The sequence below is a fragment of the Balaenoptera ricei genome, chromosome 2, assembly GCF_028023285.1.
Source record: "Balaenoptera ricei isolate mBalRic1 chromosome 2, mBalRic1.hap2, whole genome shotgun sequence".
In the NCBI taxonomy this organism is placed as follows: domain Eukaryota; kingdom Metazoa; phylum Chordata; class Mammalia; order Artiodactyla; family Balaenopteridae; genus Balaenoptera; species Balaenoptera ricei.
The window spans coordinates 116,597,217-116,611,721 of NC_082640.1; the positions used below are offsets into that span (position 1 = coordinate 116,597,217).

The 14,505-nt window shown below is 32.1% G+C and overlaps 1 protein-coding gene across 4 annotated transcripts in view; it reads right to left on the bottom strand.

Moving 5' to 3' along the window:
* The window catches only part of NOVA1 (NOVA alternative splicing regulator 1), a 140,546-nt gene that overhangs the window by 2,815 nt on the left and 123,226 nt on the right, over nt 1-14,505 (bottom strand). For all 4 annotated transcript variants that reach the window (XM_059914020.1, XM_059914021.1, XM_059914022.1 and 1 more), the window contains one exon: nt 1-266. This exon is cut by the window's left edge and continues 2,815 nt beyond it. In XM_059914020.1, the coding sequence (XP_059770003.1) occupies nt 1-266 (266 nt within the window). The remainder of the gene's footprint in view (nt 267-14,505) is intronic.

The following is a 14,505-nucleotide window of genomic DNA, read 5'->3' on the forward strand; positions in this document are numbered from 1 at the left end:
ACTGGACCTGTAACATTGGCATAACTGATATTGAGACAGCTGCCACTCTGTGGATCCTCTTGTATCTTCTGGATGATAAGTTCAACAGCTTTTCGGTTTTGTTCAGGTTCTCCACTCACAGTGACAACCCTCTCTTGCAGGTTGATCCCATCAGGTTTCTGGGAAAGCTGCACCCAAGCCCCTGACTGCTCCATTATAGCCTTCACAGTAGCACCTCCCTTCCCTATTATCAGACCTGCTGTGCTGTTGGGAACTATAATCTTTACCTGTAATTAAAAAAAATACGTATAAATAATACTTCTGTTGTGCACACATACATTATATTACTTTGCTATCCTAGAAAAAGTAAAATAGTAAATTGAATATTAGTTTAAACATAATTTATGAAAGATACAAATATCACAATTTCTAAAGTGACATTTTTCACATTTTAATACAATTATCTTGTAAAATTAGACTTCTCAAAGGAAAAGGCAATTTTCGGTTTTAAATTATTGAACAAAAATTTTCCTTGACTCTGTGAATTTTGCAGAAGTTATAAAAGAGAGGAAATCATAACATTTCATCAATGATAACATTTTTATATGGCTCCAAAATCAAAATGCTGTGGATGATCCTTCACCTACTTAGCTGTAAGAATATCTTTGCTCTAAAACATATAAAAACAAAGAGTGGAGGATTATAAAGCAAAGTTAGTAAAGATAAAAAGTAGGAAAGTTCTTGAGTCCCTTTAAAACATTAATTTCATGTTCCTTATCACCTAGTAATTTTTGTGTTGTTCAATACCTTACTTACTTTATGACTAATATTTTCAGAAATGGAGGTCAATATATTTATTAGTAGTAGTATTTTAGTTTTTCAACTAAACTGACACCAACCTATAACTTTATAAAAATAACAAATATCTCTAAATAATATAAAAATTTTCAATTGCTTTTAGGTAGGTTAGGGGCTATTTGAGAATGATATTACATGGATGTTCTATCTAAATTTGTAAAATGACTATTTTGATTAGGTAGATCATTCTCTTTTTGGCAGTAATAGCTACATTTTTAAAAACAGCTTACAACCATATTGTCAAAGGTTACTGAAAATTACTGTAGTCACATGAATACTTACAACGATTCAATGTGACTGTACGAAGTATAGGCATTTTAGCTAATTTGTTCTGAAACATTCAGCTACAAAACCCAGCATATTTTTATTTATTTAGTCATAATCAAATACTATTATAAGAGGTATAAAATCAGTATGTTATTTTTATAATCCTTAAAATTAAAATACAGATATTAACATTTAAAGTTATGTTTTGGTAGCACAAAGATACATATGACACTGTTTTATGACTCATCAGGTAGATAAAAAATTGTGAATATTCTGTCACTGACAAAGCACTGAAGGAACTGCTTTCCTTGTCCCAGACATTTAAACGGGCAGGCTGAAATATTTGTTGAAATTTGAGCAGAAATTTAGTTGAGATCATCTATGAGATATCTCATTAGTTAATTTTTAGCAAGTATTGTCATGTTATCTTTAAAACACAGATTTGGGTACGGATAATTTTTTTAAAAATAGAGCCATGCATTTTTAGGAAGGTAGCAAGCAGTGAAAGTATAAATTCAAATTCTAGACTGGGTTACCTCATAAATATATTTACATGTATTAAACACACACACACACACATACCACACAACTTTTCTTACCACACATATAACTTATAGTCACAGTAGAGTTTTGTTTCATTATGATTTGTCTATATAATCATTTCATTTTTTTTGAAAAAAATCTAAATTTTCTAGAGACATTTCTTCGGAATGTCAAATATATCCCTCATATTCCCCTGATTAAGTGCATTCAGTTTCAAGAAGTAGACTGAGAAATAATTTTTTTAACATGTTAATTTGTTAATTTTGTTCACAGACTTTTTGGTAGAAAATTATTTGTCTGAAATGCTGAAATATGTTAAAGTGATATAATTAGAAAGTTAAAGCATGATTACATCTTACACCAATTATAAGATTAGAATCATCCTTACATTTTATCCTGTGCACATAAAATATTAAGAAAATTTACTTTTAAGGATTTAAAAATCCGAATGTTAAATATGATTATATTTTGTGAATATTTCTTTTGAAAATGAGAAACATTTTTGCGAAACAATATCGTTGAAAACATTTATATACTGACAAATTGAGGTGTTTCAATGTAATTTTTTTATGAAGAAAAATATATTAATCAACCAAGACTTTCAAAAGAGCTGTTCTTAAATTATTTTAAATTTTAATATCACTGCTGTTTTGCTCAATGTAATGACTGCCTGTATGATTATAACCCACGAAGAGAACAGCACATGAGAGGTTAATTATGGGAACTATCCTATAGACTGTCAATAAAAAGTAATGAAATATATAATTTTATAACATCCACTCTAAAATCACCTTAAGCTTGTATAAGGTATGTGAAGATGATGTTAATTTCTACTACACTGCATACCAGTCTCATACTATATTTACTGCACCTATAACCTTTTCTTTTAACTCTAGGACTAGTTTATGCTTCCAAAAGAACTTGCAGATATGTGCACAGTACTTATATTACTTACACAAGCACATTACCTTGTCCTTCCTTTTAAAATTTTTCCCTTTAATCATTTTTCTTTCTTTTAAATATTCAAAAATTCTGAAATAACATATATTTCAGAAATAGTATGTGAACTTTTCATAAAAGTAAACATCTTCCAAAAAATATGTATCTTTGCAAATTAAAGAATTACACCACATCATCTATCTTTATATTAAAGATGTCCTTATGTAGTAAGCACATTTTCTGGATTTTAGTTTTAACTATTTGAAATAATCTTATATGAAGTACTGTCAGACATATTTGTATTTGTTGTTTTACCAAATACTGATCTGGCCTCCGAATTTTGTTGGTATAATTGACATTTGTCCACATATAAAGGTGTGTTATGATTTAATAGAAGACATTAGTGATTGCATATTAATATTTGTAATATGTAGCATTTATCAACTTTAGATAGGAATAATTCTGCTTACAATGAATAATCTTAGAAATTAGAAAATTAAAGAAAATGTAAATGTAAGTTATTAAATTCCAAATTTAATAAATATACTTAGTAGCCTAGCCACTGAAAGTTACCCAACTTTTATTTCTGACACAAGGACATGAAAACCTCTTAGAATTACACTTTTTTCTCTGAAAAGTTAAAAAATACATCCATATTTATTTGCACATTTAATATTAATCTAATATGGACACAGAGAGGAAAGAGACCCTCTGAAAACAAGTTGAGACAAAAAGAAAAATTAATTCACTTGTATAATATCTCAGAGAGAGTAGTGTTCTATTTCCACCCTATGCATCAGATCAGAGCCAAAAAGCAGTGAGACACAGGTGTGGAAGCTTGGAGATGGTGGGCAACTGAACACTGATTGGGTGGGGGTTGGAGGAAAGGAGTGTGGAGAATTATGTGAGATAACCTATTTGCTTACTTCTTAGATATAGGAATACAGCATTTACCTAAAGGAAAATCTCCGGGACTTCCCTGGTGGTGCAGTGGTTAAGAATCCGTCTGCCAATGCAGGGGGCACGGGTTCAAGCCCTGGTCCGGGAAGATCCCACATGCCACGGAGCAACTAAGCCTGTGCGCCACAACTATTGAGCCTGCACTCTAGAGGCCGCAAGCCACAACTACTGAAGCCCGCGTGCCTAGAGACTGTGCTCCGCAACAAGAGAAGCCACCGCAATGAGAAGCCCGCGCACTGCACCGAAGAGTAGCCCCCACTCACTGCAACCAGAGAAAGCCTGCGTGCAGCAACGAAGACCCAACGCAGACATAAATAAATAATAAATTTATTTTTTAAAAAAGGAAAATCTGTGTTTGCATCCCCACTGATATGACAAACAGCAAATTTTAATTGTATCTGTGACTTCATTTTCATTGGTAAAGTCTGTTAACACACTGACTTACATAATATTCTTATTTCTGAAGAACTGAAAGAAAGAAAAACTGGACCTTAAACAGCATACAATTATTTGGTGTAACATGTATCAGCTAAACCAGATATATTCCTGACAGTTACAAATCAGTTTTCCCTTCAGAACTATGATCTACAGTTGCTACCATCCACCCAATCTTCTATGAAATGCTTATTGAGTGGCCCAGGCCCTGTGTTGGGAGCTAGAAATAAAGGATACATATGGCACTGTTTCTGTCTTTAAGGAACTTCCAGATCAGTTATAGAAAACAGATGTGTCAATGTGTCAGTGCAGTCAAGTCTTAAAAGTGTGGGTACAGAAATATATAAAGGGTACAAAGGAGACAGAAAGCCTAACTGGAAGAAGAAGGGATAAGAAAATCTTTGAAGGATGATCATGTCTCATTTTTGTACTATCAGTAGCCTATTCTTTACTGTCAGACATTCCCAATGAGGTTGCTCTGTTATCTCTGTGTTGGAGAGTTCCTGTTCAAATCTAAGTCCGTTTTAGTAGTGATGTGATGATCTGCTTAAATAATGGTATTATTTTTAAAGAAAAGAATTTTACTTAAATTCTGCTTATTCCTAGACTTACAATTGTTATATCAAAGAAACATGAAGTAAGATTAACAGTATAATTATACTAATTTTATTAGCATCAACTTTTCAGAAAAAAAAGTAATGAAGTGGCTGTTTCTCTATTTGCAACCACAAAAGAACCTCTATGGGAATCCCATGGAAAGAGTTAAAAATACCAAATAGGTAGGCTTTAATATTGATACGTTTCTGATTAAAAATAAGCATTAAGAAAAACACATTTACTCCTTTGCCAAATAAGAACCCCAATTCATTATGGTCTTAAAAAAGAATGACAGTGTCTGTAGGCATCGTATTTCTTCATTATCATGGCAGGAAAATTATTGAACTATTTCATAAAGCGATACTTTAAAATAAATGCAGAACAAGTTCCAGTAAAATTTAAGATAGCTCAATTAATAGTATGAACTATTTCATTTAGGGCTGCCATGTTATACACTATATATGTACTGCTTTACATTTTCAAAGCAATTCCTATCAATTGTGGATACCTGCTATTTCATTCACTCAGTCAGCTGACGTCGATCTTCCTTACAACAAGAGACTTCAGTTTTCCTTCAGGAAATAACCCTCTCTCATTCTGAGTGCCATGTACTTTAGGTAAGGCTGACCACCTTCCAATGCCTCTAGAAGTGGACACATGACCTAAGAAGCCTGCATATCACACTTTCCACACTCGTAGCAGGTACTGATTTGGGACTGAGCACATGACACAGGATGGTCCAATAAGAGTTAGCCTGAAGAATCTGTGAAATTGTTGGGATGGAAGTAACTGTGCGTTTAATCTAGCAGAACACAAGCTTGATGTTACTAGTCCTATCTTGTCACTATACGGAAAGAGGAAGAAGCTGACTGAAAATAATTTTAAGTTGACTTAGATAAAAGGAGACTTCAGAAATGGAGAGAGAGGTTTCTGATACCATTTTGGCATCTGAATCTAACCATGTATAAAGCCAGCACAGAATCAATATAATTCCCTCCCTCTTTTTTTGTTTTGGTTAAGCCACTTAGAATTGTATTTCAATAACCTGTAACTGACAAAACAGTAACCTTGAAAATAAGTTCTTGTTATATCATGTAGTATTTGCCTATCCAAAAGAAATACTGACAGTTTATTGTATCTCTTGATGCTCTAAAAGTCAAGATGTCATAACTCTGGTAAAGAGACACGAGTGGATGATTTAACATATCTTTTACCGAGATATACATGATCTAACAGGATAAATCTCTTTCATTTGCCTAATGTATTACACCTTAGGCTACTGAGGCACCATTTATTAGTGGCCACTGGAGATGTATGTGTCATTTGGGGGATCCACACTGAACTGCTGACCAAAGTAAACTGAAAAAAGTGTATCTTTCTTTTGATTATAGATTTCAAAATATATAAATAACTGCCTTTCTAAAAAATACTGCTCTGACAAAGTATGTACGACAGAGCTACATGAAATATCCAAAATGAATGAAAAAGCAGCTATTCCAACTCTCTACTAGTGTGTTTAATCTACTTACTTTTGATAACCAAATTCAAGGCAGTGCAGTTTTCATAAGTATGTCTTTATATCTATCGTAAAATACCATGCTATCTTCTCTCATATATCCTTACCCCCCACCTACTGCCAACACCAGGTTTTAAACCTGGAAGCCATCTGTGCCTTCTCTTGCTCCCTAGATCTCTACATCCTTGTTATGCACTGTTGATTTTTTTTCCCCTGAAGTGCTTCTTGCCAGTCCTACTGCTTTAGCCTATCTAAAGGAATGTGTGGTGTAATAAAAAGAATCTAGAATTGACAGTTAGGACATATGGACCTTCACCCTGGCTCTGCTGTGTGACCTTTGTCAATCACTTCAGTTTCATCATCTATAAAATCAGACAACTTGATAAGACTGTGGATGAGTTTTTATTTTAGCATTATCAAAAAACCCTAATCAAAAGCCTTCAATGATCCGCTTCCAGCTACCCACTAAATTATCCAGACTCCTTATGTAGACATTCCAAATTCTCCATACCCTGTCCCCAACTTATCTTCCCAGTTTCATTTTCTATGACTAGTATTCTATGCTGAATCCAAACTTTACCTGCTAGTTCTTAAATATACTCTATATTAGTTGTTTTTCTAGGTCTTTGCCTTTGTTTATTCATTTGTTCCAAATGACTAAAATGTTGCCTATATTTCCAACACTGTTCTTCCCCTTAAACTTACACATTTTTGCTTGCTGAAATCTTATGTCTTCCAGAGCAGCTTGAATGTAATGCAAAATATATGGATTTATGTAAGAGCTAAATAATAAAGTATTTGAAAGACTCCATCATGGCCATGCAGGAGTGTGTGTGTGTGTGTGTGTGTGTGTGTGTGTGTGTGTAAAATATGACACTGGGTTCTTAAAACAAAAACAACTTTATCATCTCTAAAATCTAAAATTCAAATTATATTGCACCCATACTGAAATTTACAAAAAGACAAATATACAGATGTTTTAATCTTGTCATAAAATTCCTGAAATCAGTAACACAGATTTGTCATTTAAAAATCCAATAAGATGGGCTTCCCTAGTGGCGCAGTGGTTGAGAATCTGCCTGCCAATGCAGGCCACACGGGTTCGAGCCCTGGTCTGGGAAGATCCCACATGCCGCGGAGCAACTAGGCCCGTGAGCCACAACTACTGAGCCTGCGCGTCTGGAGCCTGTGCTCCGCAACAAGAGAGGCCGCGACAGTGAGAGGCCCGCGCACCGCGATGAAGAGTGGCCCCCGCTTGCCGCAACTAGAGAAGGCCCTCGCACAGAAACGAAGACCCAACACAGCCAAAAAAATAAAATAAATAAATAAATAAGTAAAAAATCCAATAAGATTATAGTAATTAAATATGCACTATATGCCTTTTTCTTAATTTTTCATCAATGTATTATGTTTTTCCTATGCAATTTTGTAGCTTCTTACTAATCAAGCTTGTGGCTAGGCTTCTCTAGCCATAAAAAATGTGGTCAGATTGGTTCTAAAAGTCTAGAATATAAACATATTAGTGTTTACTTGATTAAGCAATGAACTGGATCAATGAATAAGATGACAAAATGACAGTGTCTATGAATCATAATCACAATTCATAACTGGTGCAGTTACCTCCCACACCTTGCCTTGCTTCAAGCAATTGCATTTTTACCTTAAAATAATTGACTTTAAAAAGTTTTGTGGAGACCATACATCCATTTTATATCTTCTTCCTAAGGGCCATACTTTACTTTCCCCTCTGGCTGTAAGACATGGCAGAAAATGACAGTACACCTCTTTTTTGTGACTCTTTGGAACAAGACAGAAAAATGAATGATAATCACCAAAAAATTTCTAAAGGCAAATAAAGTTTAACTGAACTATTTTTTTTTGACTTAACATATTTTTCACTTTTCCCCTTGAAGCATTAATCCAAGTTTTTTTTTTTCTTTTGGTGACTGTTGCATATTTTAAAAATATACCATATTACATGTCAGAGAGGGATATACTTGGAATAAGAATAATAGGAGAAATCTATTCTTTATAAGAAGGAAGTGAAAAAAAAGCTAGACATAATGATATCAAAAAAGAATACTACTAGAAGTCAAGTAATTATGAAGAAACCGTGAGGGTTGTAAATGATAAACTATTATAGAGCAGCTCATTATTTACAAATGAAAATAATTTGAGGTATTGTCTTCTTAATGCTTACTAAACCAGCTTTTACTAAATTGAGGTTAAATTTCTGGAAGTCCCATTTGCCATTACCATCCATGTGTCAGATTATCAAAAAGCTCTTTGAAACTATTATTATTATTTTTAAACCCTCTCTTTTTGGCTCATCTCTTCCAGGGCATGTACACTAAGATATATGTTCAGAGTTCTTAATTCTGATTAGTGAAAAAATATATCTGAAATATTTGGGCTTTTTATATGAAAACTAATATTTTCAACTTAATATTTTAAAGGTTGCAACAATCAATTTAAGTGAAATTGATTGAAATCAATTGAAAAAGTGAAAAATAGCCATGCACATGAAAGTAGGGGCTGTGTTTACTGAAGTAGATGATGGACAGGTGTGAAAGAAAAGGATAGAGGGAATCAGGAATTCTATTTTGAATATATCAAGTTTGAAATGCCTACCAGTCATCCAAGTGAAGATATCAAGTAGGTGATTGGCTATGAGTTTGAGAGTTAACATAGAGATAGTATTTAAAGCCAGAGAAATGGATAAGGTAATCCAGTGGAAGGTAAAAATGAACAAACAATTCATTAAATAGTGGACAGCAAAGAATTGTGCAGGATAAGAAAATATTTAACTTCTAAAATAATCAAAGATATTCAAAGCAGAGCAGCAAAATTAATCACCAAAAAAAAAAAAAAAAAAGGCAAACCAAATGAAAATGAGGGAATGGCTTAACTACTAATCTCTTTCTTTTAATCTCTTTTCTGTGGCAGTATATATCAGCTTTTGGAAATCACCTTATAGAACACATTAAGTTATAAAATGAGCATAATCTTTAACTTAGTTTCTCTCCTTCTGTGATCCATCTGGGAAATAATCCAAAACATGGAAAATGTCATATACACAGAACAGTGTAAAGACACTATATAAAGCTATAAAATAATGTGGAAAATATCTATGCAAAATTTAAAAAATACATAAATGTATACATAGAATTTAAATTAAACAGTGTAAAATTATATGCAGATAAAACTGAAATAAAGAAAATAATAGAGGTTGGGTTTCAGATGAGCTTTTCTTCTTACCATATAAACCTTGTCTTAAATTTTTAAAAATTAGTATCACAAAAGGAAATAGAAAAATTATCCCCAAATTAGGATGTTGAATAAACAAATGCTGCAAAAGCAGAATAAACAATTCATTTAAAATAAATTTAGTATATTTCTGGTATTCATTGAACAATTATTTACTGAGTTCCAGGTACTGTTCCAGATGTTGGAAATACAGAGTTAAATAAAAAGGTTAAGATCTTGCTTTCATGAAGCTTCCGGACATGTGGTACAATAAATACTAATAAACATTTAAACGTGTATATAAAATGATTTGATAAATGACAGAAAAGCAGATTTATAAAATACTTTAAAATTTTAAAATAAGAAAATTTAAAATCATAGTTTTAAATAAGAATCATGTAATTATGCTAAATGCCTGTTTAGGAAAACCACAAAGTTAATCTAATCTAGGAATATAAAGCCATTTAAAAGTCTGAGTTTGGTACATGGGTTGATTTAATATTCTATAATGTAAGCAAACTAATTTGATAAGATATTATTGGAAGTAAATTTCTCAGCTATGTTTAAAAACTGATCTCTATTTAAACTTATGTAACTAGGTAACTAATTATTAAGAAAACTTTCACAATTTGGATTACTTTGCTTTTACAAATTTTTGATTAAGCCATTTTTACCATTAAAATTAAGTATTATTATTAATTAGTTAATGATCGATTGATGTACCATATTTTAACATATTTAAAATATTATTGAAATCAAATTACAGTTGCTTGTAAGTATTCTATATTTATTAATCAAGCTAATTCAATATTTCTTATATTTTAATTTCACCAAGAATTTTTCTGAAGGCAATATTTGTTTTTTTAAAAATAATAGGTGCCTACATTTCAATGTCTTATTAGTAAAAGGAAGTTGACAATTTACTATCACAAATGACTGTCATTAAGAAATGAAAATGTCCTGAATCATTCTTATTACATTACTACTTGTAATGTGCAAATACATATTGACTAATATATAAAAAGCTACAGAAAAATGTCTGCAATTTAACAAAATGTATTATTAGTCATAAAACTAAATTCTTTTCCTACATATGGATTGAAGTAATTCACTTCTAATACTTAATGAATCACAAATAAAAATACATTACTTTTATAGCCATTATTTGTCTAAAGTTAGTGAAACAGATCATTTCCTTTCTCAAATATATTTTTAAAGAGTAATTGAAGGACTGTATCACCTAATGGAAGGAAAAAAACAATAGCTAAACCAAAGACCAATAAAATAAATTATAAGGTACTAGGTTCAGAAGAAAAGGTGAGAAAAAGATCAACTGGAATATTCCCAAATCAAAGATTAAAAAATTAGAAAAAACAAGAGACAATTTTTATTCCACAGTGATCAGGTATCGAACTCCTCAATCTGGCAAAACTATGAGAATATGCAAAGATATTATCAGAGAGAATATGCAAAGATTTTCCTATTTCTAAGCTTTTTTAAAATAAAATTAAAATATTGAAAATAAACTTGATAACTACCTGATTTTCCTGTTTTATGTATTTCCCATTTTATATGGCTCTATTTGAAAGATAAAAAAATTCTGTTGAAGGGTATATATACACACACACACAGAGCAAGACTAGTGCACATTCTGGAGTGATGAGGCACTAAGTGCTTTAGTTATCTAAAGGCACATATAACGTTCTGTCTTGAGAACACACTGTGTGCAAGAACTACCAGAGCTATGACTGCAGGGAGAATGCTGATGAAACAAACAACCACCCTTACCTACTAGGTGGTCCAGAAAGACAAAGAACATTGCGTATCTGCCTACTTACCAGCCAACACTAGACAAGGCACTCTGCATTTTTATCAGTGACTGAGCCATATATGGGATGTAAAATAAGGAACATTTCATATTTCATTAACTCTTTCCCTCTGAAGTTTACCATTTTCTTCAATCTGAAAACTTGAAAAGCCCTAGGCTTTCCATAAATACAAATATGTCTTCATATGAAATCATACCTTTAGAAGGGATTTTGGAAGGTCACATAACATGGGGTTTACTAAATGATGTGTTATAATTCTAACCTGAAAATATTAATGGTGTGCTGCTTTCAGCAGTAATTCTTAACTTGCCCTCAGGAAGATCCTCTGATGCCCATCACTGGGTGTGAAGGACAAACCATCTACAGCATAGCACACTAACAAAATTAGAAGTTTGCTGTGGAATGGGTATGGTTAGGAAGTGCTCATTTAGCTCTCCGCCATAAATTTTGGCAAGAATATTGCTAAATAATCTTTAAAAACAGTAATGTAATCTGCATATATAAAGATTTCCAAGGTTAGAGAACCTCTAACTGTATTTGGTAACAGTCAAAAGACTACTACTGCTATCTGAAAAGACAATCATCCTTTGTATAATATTTCTTCATAGATTTAAATTGTATTAATTAGTAACCTTTACTGTTTTCAGTGATAATACTAACACTTTCCCTTCAACTTGTGCACAAATCAAATCAAATCAAATATTTGTTCTTTAATTTAATGTTAATCAAATAATATTCAAAGTGTGTTATTTCATTAAAAAGTCGAAGTAAAGTTGTGAAGAGATAGTGTTATGTAATACACAATTATATAATTATCGTATTTTTAATAAACTACTGTGCATTTTTCATATGGTAAATGGTGATTCACAAATAACAAGAGGCTTCAGGAAACATTTTTCCAACTCTTCAAATATAGATGCCTAATCTCATCCTAAATCTATTAAATAAGAATCTACATAGGTAATTTTGATAAGGCTAGAATTGAGAACCTTTGATATATTAATTAACAAAGAATAAAGAAAACTATTACAAATATTACATAATCATTTAATTTGGCATAACTTTAACTTCTGAAACAACTGCCAGTTCCTTTGCCATTTAATAAGTGTCTCCTCTAATCCTAAAGCCTCTCTTGTGATCCTTCTTGAAACTCCTCAAAAAGCATCCCACAACTAGGAAATGAAGGAGTCAAGTAGTCCAAACAGATACCTAATATCAAAGACAGTCCAATCTTTCTCAATCTTTTGGAGAGTTGCCACTTTATATTCCTTAAAACATTACATAATATCACAACTGGAGCCATTATTTTTTTCCATCTTGTTTTACATTCCCTTAGTTAACCCTTTAAAAACAAAGTAGAAACATAAAAAGTTAATAATGTTCATATTCCTTGTCATCACCCTGATGATTCATGAACACAAGATATTTTTGACTTAAAAATAAGGCCATATGTTTCTTAGCAACTTAATTTTCTTTAGTTAATATATTACAAACACTATTCTAGGCCAATTTATATGGCTCTAACTCACTATTTTTAATAGCTTCACCACATAATATTCTACAATACCCTATTTATTCAGCCACTCTCCTGTTAAAGCAGGTGGTTTTCCAACTTTTGCCACTGTAAATAATACTGCAATATACATCTTTGTCTATATTTCTATGTATTGGTACATTAAATTTTACTGGGTAGATTCTCAAAAGCTGTAATATTATAGCATTTCTTATATCAACACTGTATGAGAATGATTATTTCCTATATTCTTGACAGCACTTTTAATTTATAAACACATGCACACACACACAGGCCCACACACGGAGATTAAATTTTTGTGTTCTTGATATATGTGTATTATATACACACACATAAAATTTTGTCTACCTGGTAAAAAAAAAAATATAATCTTGTGATGTTGATTCAAATTTTCCTGATGCCTGGTAAGGTTAAACATGCTTTCATATGTTTATTGGGCATTTCCATTTCCTCTTCTGAAAACTGCCTTTTCATAATCTTGACCTATTTTTTTCTCCTGGGTTTTTATTTTTTAATATCAATCTAGGGTTTCTCTGTATAGTAATTAATTCACTGTCAAATGTGTTCAACATATTTTTCCAAGCGTACTGTCACCTTTTGCTTATTAATGGTGTATTCTACCATACCAAAATATAAAATATTTATGTATTTGAATGTTTTAACCTATTCCTTTATGTTTTAGATTTCCTTCTTGCTTAAGAAAGTCACCCTCAACTTGATTTCACACACCATAATTTCATCAAATAGTCTTACAGTTTCAATCTTGAATGCATTGAGATTTATTTTTACATATTGTACAAGGTAGAGGTCAAATTTATTTTCTTTCAGGTGGATAGTCAAGTATGCCAGCACCATTTATTAAATAAAACATCCTTTTCTAAAATAAATAAAATGACACAACTATTACTCTGGACCAGGCAGTGTTCTAAATGCTTCTCATGTACTGATTCATTTAAGAATCATGACAACCCTATGAAGTAGGCACTGTTATTATTCATTTTACAAACAGAAAACACATGGTGAAGTTAAGGATGTTTCCTCAAATCCGAAAATTAGGAAGTGGCAAAGAAGCTAGGAACTATGGCCTAAGAGTACAGTTCTCTTAATCCCTAAATTACACTACCTTTCTTAATGAATGACAGAATACAGTTAAGTTCCCGTATGTACTTGGATCTATTGATATTTCTGAAATCTCTTTTATGTTTCATTGACCAATTATATTTGTGTTAATACCACATGGCTTTTATTATTATTGCAAAATTTCACTTGAAGAAGGGATTTTCAAAAATAAAAAATGAGTTTTAAAACATATAGACCATAAGCCTATTCTTCCAACTAACACTGGTCACTCAACAAATATTGAGAACCTATAATGCTCCTGGTTAGTGCTTCTTAATACATCAGAGAATAAAACAAAGACCACTGTTCTCATGTAACTTATTTTCTAGGAAAGTGAGACTGACAATACACAATAAATATGATAATAAGCAAAGTATGTAGTATTCCATGAGGCAATGGAAAACAATACAGCAAGATAAAGGGAATCAGAAGTACTTGGGAGAATGGGGAGGCCAGGTTGCAATATCAAATAGGGTGGCCAGGTATATCCTTCTCCATAGGGTATTGAGAGGTGAATTTTGAACAAAGACTTGACGACTATGAAGGTGTTAGCCAAGTAGATCTCTGAGATAAGAGAATTTTGTGTAGAGAGAGGCAAGCACATGCCTAATGACTGCAAGGAAACGGAAGCAGGTGAATTTGCCTGGGGCAGAGTGAGGAAGGAGGCAAGTGGTAGGAAATGA